The sequence below is a fragment of the Triturus cristatus genome, chromosome 3_1 (assembly GCF_964204655.1).
Source record: "Triturus cristatus chromosome 3_1, aTriCri1.1, whole genome shotgun sequence".
In the NCBI taxonomy this organism is placed as follows: Eukaryota; Metazoa; Chordata; class Amphibia; order Caudata; family Salamandridae; genus Triturus; species Triturus cristatus.
The window spans coordinates 518,066,578-518,093,829 of NC_140583.1; the positions used below are offsets into that span (position 1 = coordinate 518,066,578).

Genomic DNA, 27,252 nt, shown 5'->3' on the forward strand with positions numbered 1-27,252 from the left:
AAAAAGGTATACTGAGGTGTCTCGGGCGTGATTCCATTTCACATAGTAGCAGTGACATTTAGTAAAGCATAGTGTACAGCACACCATGAGAACTCCTCCCTATATTTAATGAGCACAGTGCCGAACCAGAAAATAAACTGAAAAACAGATCGTGGTCCCTCCCCCCACCCACAACGGCAACCCCAACCTGCCGTGCCAAATACCTCCCCCCTCTCCTCCAACCTCCCAATTCCTAGTCCCAACTGGGGATGGGTATATACTTTCCCCAACATTATATGAAAAGTCTAGTATTAGGGTTCACCTGGTGGGTGGCAGCCAGAGGGCGACCAGGTGCTCCTCGCAAGAGCGAGTGTGTTTGGGTGTGAGAGCATTAGTCCATCGCGGCTAATCAGAAGGTGTGCCCCGCCGGATTGTCCAAAGCTAAGACATGAGAAACATTGCATTATTGGAGGCATCATAAGTGTACTAAGATGGTTCCAACCTAAAATAATTGCATTTTAGTTATGGAGTGTTCCTGTTACTTGTGCAACACTCTGCGCCCGCAAGCAAACGTGCATCCAGGCCGTGGGCAGCAGGTAAATTCCACCAATCTCTGAGTGTGACTCAACCGCACCTGGTCAACATGATAATATAGTATTCACTAGACTTGTACGGCAAGGCAGTGCGGCAAATTCTCATGCACTGGTAAGACCTTTGTAAGAGTACAGAGTCATGATGATGTCGTTTCCAATACCCAGGAGCACAAGGGCTCCAGCTGTCCATTTAGCCCAGTAGATAACCCGGATGGGGGGCATCGCCGACTACGTCAGATGATGTTATTCGATGTCTGATGTGCCTCTGTTTTCCTCCTCCTGCCTTTCCGGGGACGAACGGCTCCCAGCTGGACGCGGCAGCGTCTTGTTAAAGTCCTGGGCGTGCTGCGGGTTGGTAAAAAAGTGTTGTCGGCCATGGGAGGTTACTTTCAGGCGGGCTGGGAATAACATAGCATATGGTATGTTAAGCTGCCAAAGCTTCTTTTTTACTGAAAGAAATTTATGTCTCTGCTCTTGCACAGCCATAGTAAAGTCTGGGTAGATAGAAATCTCCATCCCCTCGTGCTGTAGGCGGCCCTTCTCTCTGGATAACAGTAGTGCAGTATCCCTATCGCGATAGTTCAACAATTTGGCAATAATGGGGCGCGGTGGAGCCCCAGGAGGAGGGCGGTTCGCCAGCGACCGATATGCGCGTTCCACTACGAAGACCGCGGAGAACTCCCTTCTGCCAGAGAGTGCGATCAACAGCCGTTCAACATATTCCTCCATCTTCCCAGTGGCTGTCGTCTCCAGTACACCTAGAATACGAAGGTTGTTCCTTCGCGATTCCATCTCCTCATCTTTAGCGGCTATCACTCTCAGCACTTTGTCCATCTCTGAGACACGGCTAGTGGCAGCAGTGCAGGTATCCTCCAGGTCCGATATTCGTCTCTCTGCTTCAGTAAATCGGTCGTTGTGCTTATCCACCCTCTGTGTAAGGCCATCCAATCTGGCCGTCATGAAATCCATTTTAGACTCTATAGATGTCAGACTTGACTGCATAACCAGCAGCGGCTCCTTCAAGTCCACCGTCGACGGGGCCGGAGCCTCAGCAGGGTCTCCATCCGGGTCCGATTGCGCACTGGTATTTTTCCGGGTGTCAAATGTAAGCTTCGACTGCTTACCATCTGATTTCCCCATTACGGCCCGGTGAGGTGGGTTGTAACTCCGCAGGGTACCAGGGAAGTATCGAAGTATCCCCAGAGGGGCTTCAGGACCAGAACGTCGGTTAGACAGGGAGGTGGTCCGGCGCAATCTCTGCAGGGCCGTAAGCACTTTGCTAGTGCTCACCTGGCCAGATAGCTAATGAACGTTATGGGCCCCTTCAGCGCTTAACTTCACAACCTCTATATCGTGAGTACAGTCAACAGCACCCCAGGAATTGTCATCTCTCAGAAGCACAGTTCCCTTCAAGGTGCCGCCGGGCAGATAGTGCTGGGCCCCCCATGCCAGACCAGGCAACCCCTACACTCCAAGATGCAGGAAACAGCGGGGACCCGTGGGGAGTATATGTCCTCTCAATAGAGCCCTACCTTATAGTATGACTCTGGGCTCGGACATCCAAGCAGTAGTAGCGCTGTCACTAGCCTCAATCTGGCAGCGGACCCGACAACAGCATTGTTCTCAGCCCCGCGAGGCCCAGGGGCGAGTCAGGTACATCTCTATCAGCCACTGACGGCGTAGCAGGGGGCAGGGGCAGCGAGACCGCCCCCGAACGATCCGGCAGCACCCGCGCTCAGCAGGACCCCAACAAGCGTATTTATGCGGCGAGGCTCGGGCATCCCACTCGACTAGGCCACGCAGGCCCACCACACCAGGCCGCATCACAGAGGAGTTCCGGGCAGTCAAATCAGTGTCCTCCCTCAAGAGCGCCGGTGGAAACCCAACGCTCCAGCGACAGACCCGCAGTTCCAAGGCTTTTAAATAGGGGCACTTACCCCAAACTCAGTAGCGGGCTAGCGTCTCCGCTCCACCGCCGCCGGATGCCCCCGATCCCGCCGCCGGGCCCGCACCGCCTCCAGCACTCTTCTCAGCCGCCACGCTCAGGATCGCAGTAGGCCAGGACAGGTCAGCAGCAGCGGCCACAGCGAGGAGAGTCCCCGCTCGGCCCCCGCACTTCTGTCCTCACAGTAGCGGCAGTGCAGCAGGCGATAGGCGGCAAACTCAAGCAGGATCCGACCGCGCTTTCAAGGAGCACTTGCTGCCGCCATCACTGGAGTCGCGGCCCCGCAGGCTCGGCAGTCAAAGGTTGGCAAATCCAGGCGCAAATTTCTTTTCTGTGGGGGGCAACAGCTGCACGACAGTGCCAACGGGATCACAACTGCATGTAGAAAGATTTTTAGGCCAAGATGGCAAGGATATAGAAAGGATATTTCCCCGAACAGCAAGAGCCTCACACAAGTGCGCCCATCTTGCTTGGCGCCCTCTAGCGCCCATATATTCATGATCTTAAATCAAGATAACACTGCAGTCAAATTACTCGACTCTTGTCTCTCTGATAATCACGATATATTTATGATATATATATATATATGTTTTACAAGAAATTAAAAGGACACAACACCTTTACCAAAATTCAAAGTAGTGTTTTAGTAAAACCAAAGCCATCCCTGCTTCAGTACCTGGGTTTGTGGCCTTGTTGCATTTCAAGATTTTCCTTTTCAAGATACTTTCTGAATTCATGGCAAAATATCGCCTCCTGCTGTTCCCACTGGTGAGCGCTGATCACATGATTATGCCCAGAACCAATCACACTGTAGTCATCAGACTTCTGCAAAGCGTCCTGTGGACTTTTAAAGGAGCTTCCTGTATGGGAATATATAAACAACAGCGGCATATCATTAGAGGTTCACACATGTAAATTGGTTTCAAAATATTATCGGAATCCTACTGTATTTTATTTCCTGACACATGGTTATGCATACTTGAAATGCAATGGTTTCCAATGTTTTCTTTAACCTCTCATTGTTTGCCAGGAGTCTGATATTGTTGTATTTGTATTTTTCCTGTGATAAAAAGTCACTGCATATTAATTGATGTTTGTGGCTGAATCACATATTATGCATCTGTGAAAGTTACTTACCTTTACTAACCACCATTCTTAATCCACTAGCTCCCTTCCAGTTCTAAACTTACCGGGCTGGGGTCACAAAGCCATGTCCTGCTGTAAGAGTACTTTCGAGATCCAAAACGGCTGCATCTGCGTCTAAAAAAGCATTCACAGATGGTGACCTTTTGGGCTTCCATCAATTTACACCTGTGTAGTATTACCTCATGTTTGTATAATATTATACAGCAGTAAATGCAATGCAAAGAGTGGGGTAGTGAGGTGATCAAGGCAGGGTTGGCCTTGTAAGTTTATGAACACTCACAGCACGCCATTGAACTCACAAGCTCCTCTCCATTCATTTTCCCATGAACAAAAAATACCCGAAATACTGCTGTCAAGCTAAATTTCATTCTCAACTATTTTGAATGATTGCCAAACAGGATATATTCTAAAGAGGTACTAACATAGACCGCTTCAGGGATCAGTGAAGAGGTCACAAGTTACGGCCTGGTCAAACCGGGCACCTGATCTGGAGCTTGCATTTAGAGAGTAATGGTCGCAGTATGTTTAGGACCCAAGGGAGTGCCCTACCCATGTGAGAAATAAATAAACACATGCCTTTGATTTGATGGAGTAGGTATTTATTCCCATTGGTTGGAAATCATTGGATCTCGTGGTAAAGGGAGATGTAGTATATAACCCAATGGGAAATGGAAGCCTGCCAAGTGAATTTTCCATTTTTTTAAAGAAATATATAGCACTTCTGCACTCATACCCAACAAAAATCTAAAAAAAATATATCTGTATTCAGATTTAAAGAAAACAATAACATTATGGAGCGCTGAACACCAATGATCATCTTTTTCTCTGCAAACAAGAACCTAAGGATTATAGGTTCGAAAATCCATCATTTGATGGGTACATTTAATTTGGACTTGGCTCGTTTTCTGAGTGGTAAACGTCACACAAGAACCTATGCATCAAACGGAAGAACAGTATCTCGGCCACACTGACACTCAGAAGTCCTGTGTATGTGCTACTCTCACTCATGGAAACAAATGAAGAAGTCTGTCTCTTTAATGCAGGGTTGGAAATATTATAATTCATCTGTGAGCTCCAATGGCGGGTTTGCAGTACCACTTGCTCAGTCTTATGTGCCTCCAAACAATTAAAGGAAACTGAATTTGCTAATGCATCATTTTGAGCCTTGCTAATGGATGTATTACCCATCAATCCTACGAGTGGCTGAATTCATACCAAATTATCCTGCAAGCCTGGGCGTTTGTTTGACAAACTAGTTCCTCATAGGAGAACAGTAGGCAAAATATGGCCAGGCTGGGGAACAAAAGAGCCCTGATAAAGTGAAGTCTTTGAGAAAGCTGAAATGATCACTAATGCTTGCAGAACCTAACTTATATAATGTAGAAGATACCCACAGCAGTCATGGAAGGCGCAAGACAGCTGCAGTGTAAGGCATCAATCAGTCAAAATCCAGGTTATGGCATGGATCCACAATGACACAAATGAGCTGTCAGTTCAGGAGGGTTTCACTGAACCTTCAGATAACAATATGCTGAAATTCCATAATTCAGGAACAATGAAGCATGGGTTCAAGAATAATGAGTGCGAAATATTTAAAGCACAGTACGTTCTCTTCTATGGAGCAGTCTGAAGGTGAAAAAGGAGATAGGCACCCGCTCGTGAAGGGAGACTCCTTTTTTAGACTCCTGGCGTAAGTAGAGTGTTATGTTAAGGAGCCTAAATGTCTATTCTGTGTTTCATGTCATGGTTGAGCTTGAAAGTATGAAACAAACGGGATGGATGATACCCAAATGAAGGGCCAATTGAGAGAAGCAAGACGAGGCTTAGTGATCTTCGTCTGAAATCCTTCATGTGGCTGGGCACAAAATGTGGTTTTTCAGAAGGGGACGCCAAGTACTGTGTATTAAATGTCAAGATTAAACACTGGGATTTGTATCCATTCAGGCCTCTGACAAAGAAAAGGAATTCTTCTCCAGATTCTCAAGAGATGAATTCTACTATGGCCCTACACTCGTGTAGCATTTTGTATTGGGGCTTCACTGCATTCCTTTCTGTGAAAGAATGAGCAGTGAAGGTACTAACACCTTCCAAGATGCACAATCCCTATCTTCCCCATTATCTATCAGCCCAGTGCAAAGCCCCTGATGTCCAGGTGCAAGCACAGTTAAGGTAGGAACAGAGGAAGGCTCTGCATCACAGCAACCGACCTGGAATTCAGTATGGGTCTGGAAAAGTGCCAGGAAACAGTGGCTTACTTTGCAGAACTATTTCTAAACTCTAATGTAATGGTCCACATGTAATCTCCCTCAGGCCCCAATGGTCCTATAACCCATTCTTGAAAGAGCAGAAAGACTTGGCTGCATCTTCATAATTCCTACTGCACCATTTCGGAAAAGAAAATATTTAGAATCAAGCACAGGAGGAGAAGGTGCCATTCTTGGTACTACCAGCTGCTGTTCATGGCTGCCTAGATTACTCCTCTGTAGAGTGGGAGGAAGTATGGTTTGTGTGTGTTATGTATACACTACTGTACCCCTCTCAACTCACTCTGTATAAGGCTGACTGGCAAATGGTTAGAAGCATTCAATTTTCTTAGCATGAAGAAGAAAGTGGGGCACTAACAATGCATTGATCAATATAATGCATGTAGAGAGCAGGGTAGCGGGATATTCTACCAGATCAGATGAGTGAGAAAACTAAAGTGTCTGAGGCCCCGAAAATCCAAGATTTCAGGAAGATAGATTCTGTCTGAGAGAACCGGAGATGGATGGGGAGGGGGTTCCAGGCTTTGGTCCCTAGGACAGCCACTGATTTGTCCCCTTTAAATTTGAGATTGAAGCTGGCTGGCGTGAGGAGATTTGCTGATGAGGATCTTAAGAGGTGCTGTGCCCCATACGGTTTAACTCTGGCCCTACGATACTTGGGTTCTGGTGACCTAAAGGCTCTCTAAGTGATAACCAGGATCTTGAAGAGAATTCTTTTATGTATGGGCAGCCAGTATAAGGATTTTAAAGCTGCTGAAGCCTCGAGGTAGTTTTAGAACAAGGTGAGCTGCCGCATGTTGAACTATCTGTAGTTTCTTCAAGACAGACTTATTGGCTCCTGCCTATAGGCTGTTACAGTAGTCTAGTATAGACGTGATCAGAGCCACGGCAACTGGCTTTCTAGCACCACCAGGTAATAAATCAAAAAAAGTTTAAAGGGATTTTATCAGATAGAAACATGTGCCGGACACAGAGAGAGCTTGTTGATGGGAGAATAATCAGGTGTCAAATTTTAGTCCCAAATTCCTCACTACATTCACTGTATTTGGCAGAGGGGGATTATCATTCGGCCACCACAGGCTGGGCGAGGTGTTAAATTTACCAAGCAACATGATCTCGTTTTTTGGGTGTTGCATTTCAGGTGGTTGGATTGCATCCAATGAAAGACAGCAGTAAGGCAGCGTTGGAAATTCTCTTCTGCATTGGTGGAATCTTTGGCTAGTACTAGAATTAACTGAGTATAATCTGCGTAGGAGATAGTTTCAATGTTAAACGATGATATCAGGTCTAGAAGGGGGGCCATATAGATGTTAAACAAAGTTGGGCTCAAGGCAGAGCCCTGTGGGACCCCAGAGAGCAAGAGTTTCTCCGCTGATTGAAAGTGGCCGAGGGTGACTATTTGTTTTCTGTTGGATAGAAAAGATTTCAGCCAAGCAAGGGCCATGTGAGAGAGGCCATATGATTTGAGTCGGTCTCCCAAGATGTCACGTGAGACCGTGCCAAATGCGGCCGATAGATCCAACTGAATCAACACCGCATATTTACCTTGATCTAAAGCGACTTTAAGCGTTTCAGTGGTGTACAGTAGTGCTGATTCCGTGGAATGCATGGGCTTAAAAGCCTGATTGACTTGAGTGCAGAATATTAGCCTCTTCTAAGAAGGAGGTCAATTGGGTGTTATCTAGTTTTTCGGCGATTTTACTGAGGCAAGGTAAAAGGGAGATTGGACGCAGGTTCGAAAGGATAGTAGGGTCAGATAATTGTTTTTTTTAAAGGGGTTTGACTGCTGCGATTTTTCCAACTTGATGGTACTTCTGCTCATGTGAGTGATGAGTTAAATATTTTATAAATTTTTGAATTAATGATGTCAATAATGGCATGTAGTGCCTTTTGAGGACACGGGTCAAAAGGGGAACCTGACTTACAGGAGAAGATAGCTAGGCGTGGCTGTTGCAGACGGATCTCCTTAGAAAAAATGACAGCCGGTCTGTCATCATGCTCATATGCCTCAGAGCCCGGAGAAAAGATTATGTTCAAATCTTTTTCTAGACTTTGGACTTTCTGTTCAAAAAAATCGGCAATTTGATCACAAAGTGTCTGTGATGGTGGATTCTTGTGTTCGAGTATTTTAGGGTGCGTAAAGGATTTCACAATTTTTAAAATTGTTTTTTGATCTGAGTCTGCCTGCCTAATTAGAGTAGTGAAATAACATTTCTTTTCTATTTTGATTTGCTGATGGTAAGATTTGAGAGCAGATTTAAAAAGGGTAAGCTCTTCTAGTTTATAGTTTTTTCTCATCTGCGTTCCAGCCGTCTACAGTGCCCTTGTAGTTCTCTCAACTTTGGGGTGAACCAGGGGGCAGAGACTTTGTTGGTGGCCTTCCTGTATGGCGGGGCAGGCGGGACAAAGATGTCACTAAGTGAGGCCATCAAGGAGTTAAGATAGTGATTGTCTAATGAGGGATCTCCTATCATGCCTCCTGCTGCTTCAGTGTGAAGATTCGGATTAGCTAGCATTTTGTTCCACTTTTGCACAGTTTGATGGGCTTTTAATGTGGGACCCTCTGGGATATCTAAACTATGGTGTCCTATTATGAATGGAATACATTTGTGGTCTGACCAGGTTAACAGGACTGGGGATTCAACTTTTAGCGTAGTGAAATTTGAACAAATTTCATTGAGAGTGTGCCCAGCGCAGTGTGTTGGGCCAGCTATCAGTTGATCAAGGCCTAAAGTATTTAGAATTTCTAAGAAGTTTTAGGCTCCAGGGATGGCCTGTGATTCTAGGTGGAGATTAAAAACTCCCAGTAGTGTAAAATTGGAGTTTCTAATAACTAGGTGGTTAGTGTGTCTCCAAGGGTATCTAAAAAGTTAAGACTTGTACCTGGGTGACGGTAGATCAGAGCTCCTGAGAAAGAAACGGCGCTTTCTACTTGAAAGCAGAAACAAAGACTTTCCATCCCTTTAAGCCCTATAAGTTCAAATGTGGAACATTTGAGCATGTTGCGATACATTATAGCCAGGCCTCCATCTCGTTGGTAATCTATGGGAGCGAGGCACAGAGGGGTAGGGACTCGAAGCTCTTGGATGCTGTGGTCGCTAAAGTGCATAGAATAATTTTTGGTTTACCAACACGAGTCTCCCCAGCACAAATCAGGCTCGAGTATGGCATTCAAAAACAGACCATAGCAAGAAAAGGTGCGATAGTCATCTTCTGGGACAAAGTAAGGATATCAAAACCAGGCACCCTAAATTGGCATTTGTGGTCTGAGATAAAACAGAAAGAAGCATCACCAGTGGCAAAATACTTAGCAACTAGTCTGTCCACATTAGGTCTCACTGAACTTTGTGAAACTCCTACAAGTCACTGCCTCCTTAAAAAAGCAACAAAGAAAATAGTAAAGAATCAATCCTGGATTGAAGACAAGGCAGCCTTAACAGGAAGGTCGCACGGCTGGATGATCTTGAGCTCTTATTCCTCCTTGGCTGCACAAAAGTATCTAGCCTTGGGGTTTGCCAAATATATTAAAACTCAATTTTTAAAATACAGATTAGGCCTATTGCCATGCATAAAGCACTTTCCACACTGACTGAAAAAACAATCTGACTTTACCTGTCGCATTTGCGGTATATCACAAGAAGATATAATGCACCTTATCTGTACATGCAAAGAACTAACAATGGAAAGGAAACAGCTTTTAAAACCACTTATTAATCAGAGAGGTATCCGCACGCAGAGACAGGCCGTGCTGGCGTGTTTTGCACCCGGGGACACGCAGCTTAATTGCTGCTTTGTAAAATTTTTGAAACAAGTGGAGAAGAAAATACCTGGACAGAACATCAATACAGATGATAAAGAAAGGTTGGACATTGCTAAATAACTGTTTATTTTTTCAATGTATTGCAAACATCAATTAGTTGTATTGACTTTTAACTGGTTTTAATATTTTATAAATTGATGATATGTAATGAGACATTTTGTAGCAATGGTTTTAAGTAACTGTGCTAAATAAAATAAACTTGAAACCATCTCTTTGGTCAGGTCTGTCTTGTCTAAGTATATGATATCCTGGGGGGAGGGCTTGAGCAATGTCTGGGTTACACCAATCTTTAAGCCAGGTTTCGGTAACGAAAAGACACCCCAGATTGAGATTAGAGATCAAGTCAAAAATGTGTTGTGCATTCTTACATAGGGACCTAGCATTAATAAGACCTCCTAATAGTTGATTTAGGGTGTGGTCAGTTCTGTAGGAATTATCAGGGGAAAGTCTCAAATGGTATTGGTACACCTCCTGCAGGTCACTGGGCACTTCAATTTGTTTGTCTCTAGACGAAAATGGCATTTACTTCCAGGATTATTGAGGGCCAAAAGAGATTCTCTTGAAAAGGACTGACCTGGACCAATTTTGGCAACATTTCTGGCGCTGGCCGCGATCCGGATGCGGACGGGTGCAGATGGGCTTTGCAGCCTACATGGAGAAAGGACATAGTGCGCATGACTGGTTTGGGTGGCCCCAGAGGGCCGACCAAACAGTCAGCGACCTCAGCAGTGGCAAGCCACTCCACCCCTGCCCTAGAGCAGACCCGCCCACCCCTCCGCCCCCAACCAAACCCTTCTGCTTCGCAGTGCGAGAAGCAGAAACATAAAATGATAGTTATTACCATTTTATGTTTCTGCTTCTCGCACTGAGAGAAAACTGTGGGGCGACGTTCCTCTGCCCTATTGGAGGAGCCGCCCCTGCCTTTATGTACTTTTAAACTAAAGCCCACCAGTCCCACGTATGGAGCGTTCAGCAGATGGTAATTAAAATGGATAGCGTGGTTTCATTAACAGAAGAGAGACAGGCGTGCTTTGCCACAGAGGCTGCGGACAAGAGGGGACCTTCCTGCAAATACCGTGGAAATGTCAGAGGATACAAAGCTATTGGTCTGAAATAAGGGGTACTATGGCCAGGGTGGTGGAGGCAGGAGTCCCGCTGGAACCCAAATGGTTCCTTTTAATGATTTCAGGAAATGAGGAATGGCCTAGATATACGAGACTATGGTTGGCTCTGGCCGTCAAAGTCGTCAAGCGCAACATAGCGAAGCATTGGGGAGCAATCCAACCCCCCAAGGTATCAGACTGGAAAATCGACCTAGACTGGTGTCAACAAGCAGAGCAGACTATTTATCAGCCTAGGGGGTGCCCCCGGAAATGGGAGAAGGTATTTCGAGGTTTGTAGGGAAAGGGAGGTGATATTTATTAACTATGTTTTCAGCTATTTCGCGTACGACTCACACCCGCTCATCTACCTGTAACCAATGTATGACTCAGATATTTGAAATGTACAATGTATCTGCCAAGTTGTTTAGTGAGCACAAAACCATAAAAAGATTATTTTTTTAAAAATCAGATCGGGGTTGCTGTCATCAGTGTTACGTAACTGAAGTCATAGGGATTGTGAAAAACGCCAATTCAGGAGGAGAGTGGTATGGGTATGGTATATAGCAAGGGACGCATTTTGAAGCACCCAATGTGAGAAGTTGGCCTGATATATGCTGTCCACTAGTTATAGTGGGCACCCTGTCCCAGTCCAAACAACCCCTTATTGTTTATAGGTTAAAGACAACCTTTATTGAAAGCTATCCTAGTGGTAGCTATGGAGAGCAGCCTTCAGGCTAAGTCTTGAAAGAATGTAAAGCAGCTTGTTTTACCAGTCTATAATGTCTTGAGTGCCTAAATGAAAGATAACCACACCAGGTATATATATAAAATATATGTATTTATTTCTAAACACACCCTCCTAGACTCTTTATGAGACTAGAGGTCAAAACACATAAGTTACACTTCAAATATCACAGTAATAAGCACAAATACACGTCAGGCCCTAGAGGCGAGCCAAACCATATACTAGAATAGTGGTATAAGAACCACGACTTAACTAGACACAAGGCCTTGAGCCTGTAGAATCGCTGGGACTCCAAGGAACCACCCAAGGTAGTGATACAAGGGACCCACGGGGGCCGTGTGCAGTGTGAGAACACAGCCGCAAGCTCCCAGTAGCTTCTATGGGGAAAGTCGTGGTTAGAATTTTAAAGATTAGGGATACTTAGAATTGAGTCAGGACCAAACCCTTTGGGACTTAGGAAGTTCTAGGGTCAACACCCACGGGAGCACCGGAGTACTTGTGTTATCTCACCCAGGGAAGCCGGGTGCATAGGTGTCAAAAGGTGTCGGGCCATGTCGTCGATTTCAATGGGAGCTAGCGAAGAAGTGCTGCTGCCGGGAAGATGCGAAGTGTCCGAAGAGATCCAAGCCTGGATCGAAGATGAGAAGAACCTGAAAGCAGAGGGGACAGAGTCTGGGTCACTAGCCAGTGACCAGGAAGGCGATAGGCAGATGCCCACCGATGTCGGGTGAGTTCAGGTGAAGAGGGTGAAGCTTGACTCTTCAACCACGAGGACCAGGAGGCGTCAAGGACGACCAGGAGCTGGATTCAAGCTGTCCCATGAAGGATGTCGAGTGCTGCAGCGTCGGTGCCACTTGGTAGGGAGTCGGGGCACGTCTGGAGCAACCAGGGAAGCCCAAGAAAATTAAAAGTTACCCCCTCAGGGACCCACCAGTCGACGGACCAGGGATCGCGAAGGGACCTCGAGACGAAACACAAAATGGCAGCCCACGGGTCACTCGGGGTGACTAGGCCGACAATCTTTGGTGGATTCTGTGCTCGAGGTGGGGCTACAGGTCAGCCCAAGCACGACTTCAGGAGACGTCGAGAAGTCAATGCATTTGCAAAAGTGCACGGTGACCAGGAGTTCCGGTTCCACGCTACTCACGAGGACTGCGGGTCTCAGCTTTGCTGGGGACTCGGGTCGGCCTCTGAGATAGCTGGAAATCCTCTTCTTGGGCTGCAAATATTTCGGAGTCCGGTGGGAGCTTCGGAAATGCAGACCAGCAAATTGCTTTGTTGGTGCCTGCCAAGCAGGGGAGTCACTCCTTGACCCAAAGGGAGATTTCTTCAGTCCTCTAGTCTTAAGTAGAGTGTCGAAGTTCCAGGATTCAGCTTCAGAGTTTCGTCCAGGGATATCTAAAGTTCTGGTTACAGAGGTTCTTTACTTATACCTAAGGAAGGGGTTGGACTAGCTCTGGGGACCCACCTATGGGAGGGTTTGGAAAGAGGGGTGGCTACACCCATTTCCTTTGTCCAGTTTCACGCCAGAGCAGGGGCTAGAAGCCCCTGCACCGGTTTGAGCTGGACTATGCACAGGGACACCAAATGTGCCCCCAGTGCAGGACTTCAAAGCACTTAGAGAGTGCTCCCACCCAGCCCAAATACACATAAGCCTGTCTGGGAGGTGGTTACACCTCCCTGTGACAGGAAACCTATTGTGTCCTGCCGGAGTTTTAGTCAGCAGCAGGAGGTCAGACCCGTGTCTGTGGCTGCAGCACACATTTTGTGATGCCAGGGCTCTATTAAGTTTCTACCGGGTATGCCAGTGCTGCCATGTCTCTCCCTCTAGAAGGGTGGGATCATACTCCCACACCAGTTATTGGTGTGGGGGTATGATTCCAAGGTGTTTGACACCAAACACAACATGTTTCCGTGCAGCCAGTCCACAGTTAGCATTTACCGTTGGGTTATAATGCACTTAAGAGTATATGGTCAGGCAGCAGTACAAACAGCATCAGAGAATGGACTCCGAACGCTGCAGAGGGGCTCTGCTCATGCAAGGGCACCCTCTCACATAAGAACCAAGCACTCTGCCTTCAGGATTGATAAGGCCTGCCATAGTAGTGACTTATAGGTTTATATGTGTGTCTATATGTAGTGATACAGGTAACCTATATCACAGTAAGGAGTGCATGCACCACCTTACCCAGGCTGCAGTAGCAGACCTGTGGTGTCATTTTGGGTGGCTTTCCAGGGGTGGCATAATACATGCTTCAGCCCCTGGTAGGCCTCTGGGGTACCTATGCCCTGGGTACATCGTGTACCATATACTAGGGACTCACAAGGGTACCTCAGGATCCAATCTGTGGTGTACCTAAAGTACATGCAATCATTTTAGAGAGGAAGCAGCTAGGCTGGGGCCCTGAATAGCAGGGTCCCAGCCAGACTAAAGTCGAAAAACAGTGAAACACCAGCAAATAGTGGGGGTAAACATGTGAAGCAGATCCTACTCTCCTACACCCGATCACAAAACTATTGCCAAAGCATGGTGTGGTTGCGCAATTTCATTTACAGAAAGAACAATTTCCATTGGAATGGCTACTAAATTTGCACAGAAATAAATGATAATGCGTGGAAATAGGGTTTCAGTGAATATGTATCATTTGTGCAGCAACAAGTGAAGTGCTTTGATCATGTTAAAATAAACTTTTCATAAAACTTCTAAATTACAAAAGAAAATGCTTCATTTGCACTTTCTTAAATGATATTTTTGAGATTTTTGTACAGTTTACATTTCATTGAGTGTTGGAAAAATATTTAACATCCTGGAGCTTTTCTTTTCACGCTCAGTAAGATGTCACTTTACAAAATCCTCTCCCATTACAGTTAGAGAAAGAAAACACCAATCTCTATGTTAAAAGAATAAACAGCGATTTGCCAGAAGACAAAGTTTGACACTTGAACTATATAACAAGATAAAATGAAAAGGTGTCTTTATTGCTCATTCAACTTCTGAACTCCAGCATGTTTATTTTGAGGGTGATGCAGCAGCCCCTACCCCACACCCCTACTTGAAGCGCCTATGAAGCGAGACCTCTATCGGTAGGTGGGAGTGAAGTTCACAACTCAAGTGCCACACCCACCAGGTGTTTCAATGAATTCACTTTAGTCAGTCATCTGGTATGTATATACAGCTGTTTTTGTCCATTTAAACCACTCACTTTCAATGTCTTTCTCATGAAGTCTCCTTCAGCACAAGTCCAGGTATTTACCCCATGCCAGTTAAGAGACTATCATGTAGGCTGTACTCGCTGGGGTCCAAAATTTGCTCAGAAGCCTGCAGCTGGTGCTATCGAAGGACAGCCTGCATAGTTTTGATTCCACCTCATACCTCTTTAATCCACCACCAGACAATCCCTGCCTCATTATCTCACATTTGCAGGTTGTTACGTATCCCTGCCTTCTCTCTTTGCCACAGTTTTTCTATCTTTCTTTTCTTCCTTCTTTCCCCCTTTTGTGCTTTTCTCTCTCTTGCTCTGGATCTGTTGAGGAAAAATAAGTACCCGTTCCTAAAAATGACAGGCCTTACCTGCAACCATCAGCTCCAATTATGCACCGGCTGTACTGCACTAACACTCACAACCACCCATATATAAGTGCAATGAGTGAGCAATATTCTCAGCTTTGACTCTACAGTGAAGCAGCAACCCATTTCCGCTGTCTGTCAAACCGCCAGTCGGCATCATGTTCTGTGTCTGCAGAAGTGCTACATTGAGCCCATCGGTGGTGTAAGGTCTGCTGCAGGCTCGGATTTGGAAGGAGGGCATTCAGGCATTGGTCAATGGGCCGGTGCCCCAGGGTTACCTGTGGTCCGTTTTTTTGGGGCCTCTGTAAACTGGCCCAAGAGACTGACTTTCTTTCCCAGTCCCCACCAGGCCATTTTAATGTGGCTCGATAGTATCTTGATCACTCCCCTGCCGTGCTGTAAATTGAGGCTGGGGGCCAGGTGCTGCATTAGCCCATGAGGCATTCTCACCCTGGCGCCCTGCCTCGCGTGCCCTTCCAGAAGCAGTGTTATCCCCCGCCAGGCCATCATCACTTTTAGGCCATGGCCGGTGCAGGGAGGGTGGGTTGTATGCAGGGGCCTCACAGGGGGGCGGGTTTTATTGGGCCATTCTCACCAACCCCCACTCCCCCACCCCACTTGAGCAGCAGCAATGTGCTTTTGACACCTTCCTTGCCACGTAAATCCCCTGAGGCTATAATGGGCTGGGGAGGGGGTAAGAGAAGTGGCCTCCGTAACAGCCAGGTGTTGTGACCTCATCCCCAGTGTGTATTAGGACTTGTTGGGGGAGAGGAGAGGGTTGCATAAAATTGCAATATGGTCAGAGTTGAAGACGTGGAAACTAGGTTTGAGTCCCAGCGTCAGATCAACATCCTGTGATTCAGGGCAAATCACTTAATCTCTATACCGGAAATGAAAATGAATTTGATCTTGTGTAATGTAACAGGTGCTCATGTACATTGCTCCAATGACTTTGGGCCGAGTTCACACTATACAAAACTATAACAAAAAATAACCGGCTGGATTCCAGTGAGACTAACCAGATAGTGATCTATGAAAGGGATGATCAGGGAACATAGGCCACCTTTTGTAGAGTGCCCTGGCCTAACTGTGATCCCAATCCAACCCTGGTCTGCTGTGCATAATAAGACCCACAATGAAAAACACAGCAAAAGGGTTTACCGGAGACTGGTCTGGGTGGTTTAATTTTCATTATGAGCACTGGCGAGGACAGTTTAATGTCATCTGCACTGGGAGCTGAAGCCACCTACAAAGAAAAAGAAAACCAAGGTAAATTATTACGATTTAAGTTATAATTAAGCACCTATAAGAAAGACTGAGACTGGACTATGTAGGTGAAAAAGACAGTGGTATTTCTCGCTGAGCTTATACAACCAAATTCCCAAAGTTGCTGGTTCTTTGAGCATTAAGAACCAACGTTTTTTTTAATGGATCTGCAATATCCCCATAGTGCATGGTACACACAATGTTATCTTGACAAATCAAATCAAAATACTATATGACAGTTCAGGTAGCTTGGGTTGACTAACTTCTCTTTACTTAACTTTTGGAGAGAGCCCAGGATTTAGAAACCCATTTCAAGGAGCTTCTGAAAGGAAGATGCGCTAGTCACAGACACTATGCTTGTATTCTGCATCGTCTTTTAAGTTTAATAATAGCCTGTCTACATCAAAGAAGGTGCTCATATGAAATCATGCATATGATTCATAAGCAGAAAGACTGTGAAAGAGCCTGCTGAGAGCTGCAAAACTAATGAGTATGTCATGGAAAATTCACCATAAAGGACATTCTCTCTGTGAAGGGGGAGGCGAGTGTGTGTGTGTGTGTACAGACTATCATAATAAGATATTACTTTACGTTAAAAAACACAGAGAAAAGTGAAGGTATACGTAATTAAGGAAGTAAGATGTATACTTGCGTAAAAAAACGTAGAAATTCACAAACAAACAAAAAGGTTAAAGTGGAGTTATAAGTAGATCTTCTATTAATAAGGTCTCCTCTTCATTCTCAGGGTGCTTTTTGGCTGAAAATGTTTTTACTCCCAAGTTTTGGACTTTGTCTATCTGGGCACTTTTAGCACCGCTCTCAAGGATCCAGGACTAGAGAGGCAGGCTCACTCAGGAACAGAAGGTCAAGACTCACTCAGGCAGAGGTCAGGTGTGGGTTAAAGATGGTTGGAGCCTTTTCTTCGACTGAGGCTCTGATGAGGAGGCCAGCCAACTAGCCCTTAGAGTCAATTCCGGCAGTCCGGGGTTCAAAGAGCAGAGTAGGGTTCAAGGGGAAGAACAGGGCTCGGGAAGCAGGACAGACCTCTAGGGCTCAGAACAGACTTCAGGTAGCATAAAAGTCCTTCTTTGTTCAGCGAAGCAGTCCCTGTAAAGTACACGAGTGTCCTTCCTTCTGCAGGTCCAAGAATGAACTGAAATGTGGGTCTGAGGGTCCCCTTTATAAATTAGGTGCCTTCTTTGAAGTGAGAAAAACCTCTGGAGGATTCTCCACACACTGCCAGCATTTCCTGAATCCCTACCCTGGCTCCAGCCTGGCTGTAGGCACAATTGCTAGAGTGAAGTTTTTTTAGCGTGAGCAGGGCCCAGCCTATTGATATAAAAGTGGGGCATGAACAGTCCCACCCTCCCTTTCCTGCCAGTGATGACCCATTCAGGCACACCTAGTCCCTCTATTGTGTGGCTATCTGGGAGGTTTATATAATGGCCAACTGCCACTAACACATACTCAGGTGACCCAGGAACAGGCTCCAGGCACCAAATGATTGGGACAAGAAAATACAAATGTCCTAAATGTATAAGTATACAAAGCATTGATGGATTTAATGCTTGATCTAAACTCAGCCAGTGGTAATCACTTGCGTCACATCCCAATCCATCTTAATTTTGCACACCATGCCACCACAATTTGGAACCAACTGTATGCAAATCAATCCTCCAATAGGAACAGTCCAGCCCAAACCGCCAAGCCAGGTCCTCCTTGAACTGGAACACAAGCAACCCAGGACCGGTTTGTCTTTGTTAAGGGCTCATCAGCTAGGTGCAGCTTGCTTCCAGTAACAAAGTGTGCTGCCTTAAGTGGTATGGATATGCCCATATGTGGGCCCTGAGATGAGATGGAAAAGTGTGGTTTTATAGAGAAGTTGAATTCCAACACATTCAATATTCAGTTCACCAGCACCCACAACAGATCCCACTGTGATTTTTTGGATGTCAAATTGGATGTCACTGATGGCAAGATGGTAACGAAGATACACAGAAAGCTGACTGCCACAAACTCCATCCTAAATGCCAACAATACCCATCCAGGGTCTTAAAGTGGAGGTTCCCTTATAGTCAAATACTAAGAGCTAGAAGTATATGCTGAACCGATGCGGAATTTAATAAGGAGGTCCGAAACATGATAAGAAGATTTGCTGAACAGGGTTAGCCCATAAGTGTCCTAGAAAATGCGAAACAAAGAGCTGTTAAGAAACAAAAGGACCAACTATTATACCAGCACGGCAATGACTTGACCTGAAAGGATGAGAAGTCAAAGAGGTTGTTTCTTAAGCATAGTATGGCTCAACCCGATATTGAGAAGATCTTGCAGAAAAACTGGGATGTACTGAACAAAGATAAACACCTGAAAGACATAGTATGTAGGAGCCCACAGATAACATCCATGGAAACCAAATCATTGGGTGATATTCCACCATGTAGTTACTTTGTCCCTGGAAGGGAGGAAAACAACTGGATGTCGAAGAACAACAAAGGCTTTATTAGATGCAACTCTTGTAAAGCTTGTTGATATGGACTGAATCAAAAAACATACCAAACATTTTAGGGTTGCAGTGTTACAGTGGATGACAGGATTACTTGCAACACAATGTGTATTTGTAATTATTGAAATGTGTAGTGTATGTATTGAAATGTGAGTGTGACAACCTATATGTGGGGAGCACTAGCAATAAACTGAACATCAGAATTCTCCAACATATGCAAGCTATTAAGAAGGTGATAAGAGCTACCCCATGGCTTACCACTTCGAACAGCACCACGGATGATCCCTGACAAGCTTTGGGATCAAACATATTAAAGCCCACCCATGAGGAGGCGATAGAAAAAAGAAATGGAGGAGAGAAGAGTTACTGCTGATTTTGATATTGGGCACAGAGACCCCTTGGGGACACAACACAGATGCAGAACTACATGCTCTTGTGTAGATTTAAGTGTATAATGATTAGGGCAAAAACAACAGTTGATGGACAGAATGCAGAACAATGTCATTCATTCACCCCAGTACAGAGATCTGGGCCTAAATCCATAAATTTTTTGCTCACCATGCCATTCCAGTTTGAACACAGCCATCTGCAAATCAGTCTTGACCCTGTTCCTCATGGGAACAGTCCAGCCCGAACTGCCAAGCCAGGTCCTCCCTGACTGATTTGCATATGGCCATGTCTGAACTGGGGTGGCGTGGTGAGCAAAATAATGATGGATTAAACCCAGATCTGTGACTGGGGGTGAATGTTTTGCCAATGTGCAACATTCCGTCCATCATCTTGTGTGTTTTGCTGTTCGCCCTATGTGGGAAGGGTATGCCCAGACGTGGGTCCCGTGCTCACTACCCCACTGGAGTCATGCTATCCTGGCTGTAGAGGGGTGAAACCCCGAAAGCGCTCCTAGGATGCTTGATTCCGGTCCAAGGAAGACATGGCTTGGCAGTTCGGGCTGGAATGATCCCATGAGGCACAGGGTCAAGACTGATTTGCATATGGCCATGTCTGAACTGGGGTGGCGTGGTGAGCAAACTAACGATGGATTAAACCCAGATCTGTGACTTGGGGTGAATGTTTTGCCAATGTGCAACATTCCGTCCATCATCTTGTGTGTTTTGCTTTTCGCCCTATGTGGGAAGGGTATGCCCAGACGTGGGTCCCGTGCTCACTACACCACTGGAGTCAAGCTATCCTGGCTGAAGAGGGGTGAAACCCCGAAACCGGTCCTAGGATGCTTGATACCGGTCCAGGGAAGACATGGCTTGGCAGTTCGGGCTGGACTGTTCCCATGAGGCACAGGGTCAAGACTGATTTGCATATGGTCATGTCTGAACTGGGGTGGTGTGGTGAGCAAAATAACGATGGATTAAACCCAGATCTGTGACTGGGGGTGAATGTTTTGCCAATGTGCAACATTCCGTCCATCATCTTGTGTGTTTTGGTATAATGATTAGGACCTACAATGTCTGAGTCACATACTAGTGTTGTGCCTACACACCCCAGATCATGATTCCCAACTGAGCCTTAACACATTTTTCCGGGCTGTCATATTATGTTGACTTAGTAGTATCTGTTAAGTGCCTTAATCTATCTGAATTTTAAGCTTTCATGATCATGGTACCCTCTAAAATTCATGAATTGTAACCAACTGACCATGATGTTCTCCATGTGACGCATACAATGTAAAACTAGGACAGGAGTTCATAGTTGTTGATCAGTTACACAGAATATGTATGTTTTAATTTAGAACAATGGTGAGAATAGATGTTACTTAAGCTTGATTAGATGAAATTATGCACACAACACTTTAGAATTGGAGGATTGGTGCATTATATCTGGCACTTTCAATTGTTAAACCTATGGGGATACCCCATGACTAGTAGGTCAGTTCAGACTAAAAAGAATGGTCTATTGATCAATCTGTATATCAGTACAGGTCACTTTGAGTATATTATATTGCACTGAATTAGCACTTCAGAACCAGGGGCATGGAAACAATTATATGCCTGAGGTTTTGCACGGGGCACTTTAAGCATATTATGGTGCATGTTAGAAATGGGGGTCTCTAGTTGGTAGAGGTATGCACCTTTGTCCAAGTAGGGACTCTTCCTTCTAGTCAGGTTAAGGGGATTACAAACTCTAGATAACCCCTGTTAACCCCCTTGGTAGCTTGGTACGAGCATACAGCTTATCCCAAAGGTAATGTGTAAAGTATTTGTACCCAAACACACAGTAACTCAGTGAAAACACCACAAACGAATACCACAGAGTTTAGAAAAATAAAGTATCTTTATCTAAACCAAACAAGACCAAAACAACAAATATCGAACATACATGTATCAAGATAACACTTTTAAAATGGTTACTTAAAAAATAGCATCAGAAAAACAATGGCAGAGGTAGAGGAAAGAGGAGAGCACTCGTCCTCCAAACTGTGCAAATAACCAAAAAGAGTCACTCCCAGGAGAATAGAAATGAATATATACCTCGTCATGGGAAGGAATTTATTTTCCTTTTAAGTAACCCTCACCCACCAAGGTTACCCCTTGGTGGAATGCTTCATGATGGGGTTCATCCCTAACCTGCTACGGAAAGGGGCATACTGCGACCAACGGATACACGGGAGCACTAATAGTATGTGATTCCTATACACCTACGCTGGTTGTGATGGTATTGGAGTGGGGTTTTTTGTATATAAAAGAGGGGTTAAAAATGCCTGACTAGTGGGAAATGGGTTAATTTATTAACTCCCCTAGTTGATATGGTTAAAATATTGGGATGGTGAGAAACTCCTAGGGCATATGACCCATCGTTTCTCTGGTCAACTAGTTTCAAGCCCTACCCCAAGGTTTTTCTTCAGGACCTAAGTGGGTTACTCCCTGTTACCACTCCTACAGTCATCTGATCTCTTAAGTGCAAAATTATAAATATAGTGAAAAATACATGAGGATAAAGGTATACAGCACCTATTTGGTCTTTTCTTATGTTTATTTAAATTTCTCTACAGAGGTTGGCAAAGAAAAAGAGTTGTTAAAAATATGCACAGCTCATGGGCCTTGTAATAGTGCTATGCATAGTCCATCATGCACTTAACTTAGTGGATAGTGATATATTTCTCAAAACACGTGAGCACTCTGTGAAATGTTATTCTAATGTTGGGATTGAGTAGACACACAAAACAAAGACACACACCATACTAGTTCCCAAATAGAAGCAATACTGAACATAAAACATGAAAGACATTACATACATGTAAAAAGCACTAGACAGGCCTCACAAGTCCAAATCGGGGAAGGATGTAAAAAATAGAACTGTAGAAACAAATAGCTCCACCTGGTACTATTACGATGTTGTGACAGGCACAAATCCAAAGTATGTCGCTGACTGCTAGGTGCGCAGGTCGGTAATTAAGTCACACAGACCCCTTAAACAACAGTACCTTGGAAATTAAGTAAACAGGTGATGCACGGCGTCGTGGAGGTGAGGCGCCAATGGCCGAGGTGAAGCACGCTCCTTTATACCACGAGGGAGGAGAGACATCGAGTCCATAAGAAAGCGAGGCCTTGAGTTCAGGACAGGGGAGGTGATGGGGCATCGGTTCCAGTGAGGCAATGCAACATCGAAGAGTTTGTGAAGTCACCCTTGCCGGTTATCAGCTCTGTGATTGCGTGATGCTGGCACTGCCAGTGGCGGCGCCTTTGCAAGCGCTGGTGTCGGAAAGGTCGATAACTTCAGGTGTCGAAGGGGATCGGAGCTGCAGTGCAGGTGGATTGGTGAGCCGTGCACTTCACAAGAGGTGCCCCCAGCCTTGGTGCAGGTCGCGGCGTCACTGGCAGCGGCGATGGCAGCGTCGGAGTTGTTGTTCTTGCTTTGCAGCACTAACCACACAATTCTCAGGACCCAGGAACTGGAATTAGCGCCCTTTTGAATACAGGAGTCCACAGAGGAGTCCAAGTGCTGGCCAGTGGGTAGCAGGTGAGGTTTTTGTGTCCCTCAGAGTTCAGAACAGGAGGCGAGCACACACAATCCCTTGGAGATTCTTCTCAAGCAGGTTCACAGCAAAGTTCCAGTTTGTGTCCCCTCTTTGTCAGAAGTAGCAACTGCAGGCCAACCCAGCAAAGCAACACAGCAAAGGGGCAGTACTCCTACTTACAGCTCTCCAGCTCTTCTCCTTGGTAGAAGTTCCTCTTGAATCCAGAAGTGATCTAATTCTCTGGGGTTTAAGGTCCAATACATATACCACATTTTCTCTGTGTTCTCTTTGTGGCAAGGGTCTCTGAGCCCAGTCCAAACCAGTACCGTCCCCTCTGGCTCAGCTTTCCTAAAGGTGGTGTGACAGTATTTTGCAGAGGAGACCCAGACTATTCAGGTGCTAGTGAAACTCCTACCTCTAGTCTAAATGCAGACCAGGTCCATTCAGCCCATCTATGAGTCACCCAGGCAATGCAGGACACATCTCAAACCCCCTTGTGACTGTCTAGAGTGACTGCACAAGCCCAGCTTCTGTCACTTCAAAACCAGACAGTGAATACACAAACAGGCAGAGGCACATAGAATGGTTAACAAAGAAAATGCCCACTTTCTAAAAGTAAAAGACACACAATTGATGGATGGAATGCAGAACAAATCAAAACATTCACCCCCCAGTCAAGAGATCTGGGTTAAATCCAGCATTCTTTTGCTCACCATGCCACCCCAGTTTGGACCTGGCTATATGCAAATCAGTCTTGACCCTGTGCCTCATGGGAACAGTCCAGCCCGAACTGCCAAGCCAGGTCCTCCCTGGACCGGAAACAAGCATCCTAGGACCGGTTTCAGGGCTTCACCCCTCTTCAGTTCATGCACCCGGAACATTGGTACATGTCACCTTAATTTAAGTACACATATTTAACATAAGTTATTACATTTTATACGGAATATCGGCACATGTCACTTCTAACTTGAGTACATACATTGAGTTTAAGTGATTGCATTTAAAGAAATACTTATGGAAACAAGTATACTTATTTGATTGGTCATATATGTGCAATGATATATGGAAAACTAGTGGAGATGTGAATTTGAGATATGTGCAATGGGAATTTTACCTTGGTAAGATGAAATCATGTGACCTAAAGTCTGGAGATAAGTGCAAGATATTTACATTAGACAAGGCATTAACTCGATAAAGGAAGATTGTATAACTTTGCAACATCGCCTTTTAATGTGTTGGGCACGCGGATGAGAAACGAGATGGATTGAGAATCAAATGAATCTTTTATTGTGTTATTATTGGAAAAGAAAAGGCCATATGAGTGAAAAATAAGGGCAGACGGCACCTGAATTGTAACTCGGAAATGTAATGTTGAAAGTTCTAGTGCTTGTGGTGCCAATGAAATTGAGAAGGGACTATGTGATATAATAATGTCCACCATAACAGTTAGTGAAATCCAATTGAAGGAATGCAGCCGAAATGCATTGGCTGATTTAATATTGTAAATCTTTTTGTTTGCACTAAAGACTAATAGTTGGTGCTCACCAATAAATGTATTACCTTTTTGCACCATTCTTTTGGCTATGAGCAAGTCTGTGCCACCGAGTACTGAGTTGTGGAGGAAGGCTCTGTAAAGATATGTAAAGATATATATATATACGCACACACACACACAACAATGTTTTATATTCCAAAGTGAGATAGTGAGGAGCAGTCGCACCTGTGTAGTTATAGTTAGGTCAGAGTTTCAAGAGGAAGTGGTAGGCCCATACAGTGATGGCGCTTCGACCCCTATTAAGGTTAATCGTGAAGGGTTTTCATCAAGTCAAACATAATGTAGTCACCTGTAGAGTAAGGTATACAGATAGTCAGTCTGAACTCAGTAAAAAAACTGAGAGATAGGAGAACACAGAAATGATTAAAAGGTCTTACCTATCCCTATCAATCAGGGACATAGCTCAAATTAGAGTGATTTCTTAGTGGATTCCTTCTAAAAGAAAGAAGGAAGAAATCCCATGCTTTTAGTCAAAAGGAGGAACAAAGGGCCATCAAATACTCTCATAGAGAGGAATACAGAGAAATATGTGGTGAGTGGTAGGATAGCGTCATTCTATGTTGGAGTCTCAAGTGTATCGTGAACGGGACAACATGCAACTGAGGAAAGCAACGGACGTCATCCATACACATACAGAGTTGTGACGGGATCTACAAGACTCTGTGGTAAGCAAGCGTGGGCAGCATACTGATCAAAGAGTGAAATACAAGACAAATGTTAAAAAAAACAAAAACAAAGAAGAAATTAACAAAAAGGTCCTGCAGGAAGAAAATGGCTGATCGGTCACTGAGTCCAACAAAGAAAAATAGCACAGCATACGTGTCCAGCTGTGTCAGTCATCCAAGAAGGACTAGAGAAGGACCCCTTGTCTCCGTAAAACCAAAGAGACTCAAGGAAGAATCCACATCGCCAAAATGATCTAGTGCAAATAGCTTGGTCAATGTAAAAGGTATAGGAGTGAGGGTGGTCACATCCCACCGATCGCAAACAGGTCAAAGCTCCAAAGGTGGCAGAACAGTGACGTAAGTAACTGCCCGAAGTTCACACATGGGTAACCATTGCTAGGTGTCCTGAAACTGTCAGTGACATCCTGAGGGAAGTCTGTGGCCGGCAGTGGTGCAAGAGCCAAATGGAACCTATGTGTTTGTGGTGCACGTAATGGCACCTCGGGCCAAACATAGGATGTAATTAGTTCATAGAAAGCAAACCAATCATGTGTCTCGTCGTCCTCTCTAAACGACTCAGCGTGCATGGGGAGCTCTTGGTGAGTGTCCCATAGTCAGCACCTCAGGCTGAACGGATACTAAAGTCCATAAATGAGTAAGCATTTCAATGAATACTACAATCAGTCAATGATTGAACATTGCAATGCAAGCAAGTGTCTCCTTGTCTGTCTCAAGCAATATTCCCAGAGTGTCACGGAAATTCATGGAAGAGCTTCCCTTGTACAACAGGAACGGGGACTGCGCATCAAGAACGCATTCCAAGATTATGCTTGGTCCCGAAAAAGAGTATCCATGCACATGGAGCCTATACTCAGAGGTTCAATCTTGTGGACTGCACAATAGCGTCCACTTACCTGCGATTCACCATTGGTGACCCTGCACATCTCCTCGGCATTAAAAAAAAATCTGTCAAACGGGAGACTGCTCTGCATATGTGAATGTGGACCAAGGCAGACAGCCTAACTTAGCATGCTCAATATGCAGTCTGGCTTTGGGAGTTTACGACAGAATCAAAGTTGTAAAACTGAAAGCATTTCCTACAGAGCACACTGAAGTAAATGAAAAACTGAGGGGTTTCATTTTGTTAAAAAATGATGGTTAATGCTCTAGAAAGCTAAAATGAGGACCTCATCCACTTCAGTAAAGCATTCAGACATGACGAGTCAAATATGTACTTCCAATACCATGAGCAGTTTGTCAATTAACTCCTTAGTAATAAACTGAAGCATCATCACAGATTTCTAATGAAGAACTAGAATGCTAACATTTTGTAGTCAAGACAAAAGTGAGGCACTTCTGAATGCTATTTTTTTGGAATAGGAGCTGTTGAATGCAAAGCCTTTCCTGAAGAGGAGGCCAAAGTAAATGAGTATTGAGATGTTAATACATCCTGAAACCAGAGTGCAAAAACGTATGGGGATGTGTAAGTTTCTAATAATTTGAGGCATAATGTATTTTTAAAATGTTTACAAATTGACACATATATAAATGTTTATCTGTTTATTTGCACTAGAAAAAAAAGTTTGTTTGCCATTATAGTTAGGTACGCTAATAAGATCTTAGCTCACATTAAAAAAAACTAGAAACTCACTGAAAAAAAACAAAGGTAAAAGACATTATGGATAGGTATTTGAAATAAGCTAAAAGCTAATGTTTAAAAAACAAAATCTCTGAAATTCACCAGTGATGTTTTTACTGAGCTAACTATAACTTGTGCCCCTGCCATGCACTGCTTATAACTTCACACATTACATCACCATGACATGATAAATGGGATCATTGATGACATAATACAATATAATAAATATATATATTTTTGGCGAGCCATCATATTGAATGTTTGGCAGTGATTTTGAAAGTTCATATTCCATAGAGAAGAGGTCAAAATGTGAATTATTTTCCCTAATTCACAGAGCTGAATTCATGTAAAGGATATTTAGGTTCCCGAAACAATTAAAAACGTTAAAAACAGTATTTCATAATTCTTTTAGGTCTGTTTAAAGAAAGATTTCATAATGGCAATGGCGCTCTTAGCCTAATAATCAGCACATGAAACAAGCTTAGCCTTGC

The 27,252-nt window shown here is 44.7% G+C and overlaps 1 protein-coding gene across 3 annotated transcripts in view; it reads right to left on the reverse strand.

Moving 5' to 3' along the window:
- Window positions 1-27,252, reverse strand: part of WDR93 (WD repeat domain 93) — a 486,239-nt gene that overhangs the window by 272,551 nt on the left and 186,436 nt on the right. For all 3 annotated transcript variants that reach the window (XM_085644428.1, XM_085644426.1, XM_085644427.1), the window contains 2 exons: window positions 16,325-16,409; window positions 3,194-3,377 (listed from right to left, as the gene is read on the reverse strand). In XM_085644428.1, the coding sequence (XP_085500554.1) occupies window positions 3,194-3,377; window positions 16,325-16,409 (269 nt within the window). The remainder of the gene's footprint in view (window positions 1-3,193; window positions 3,378-16,324; window positions 16,410-27,252) is intronic.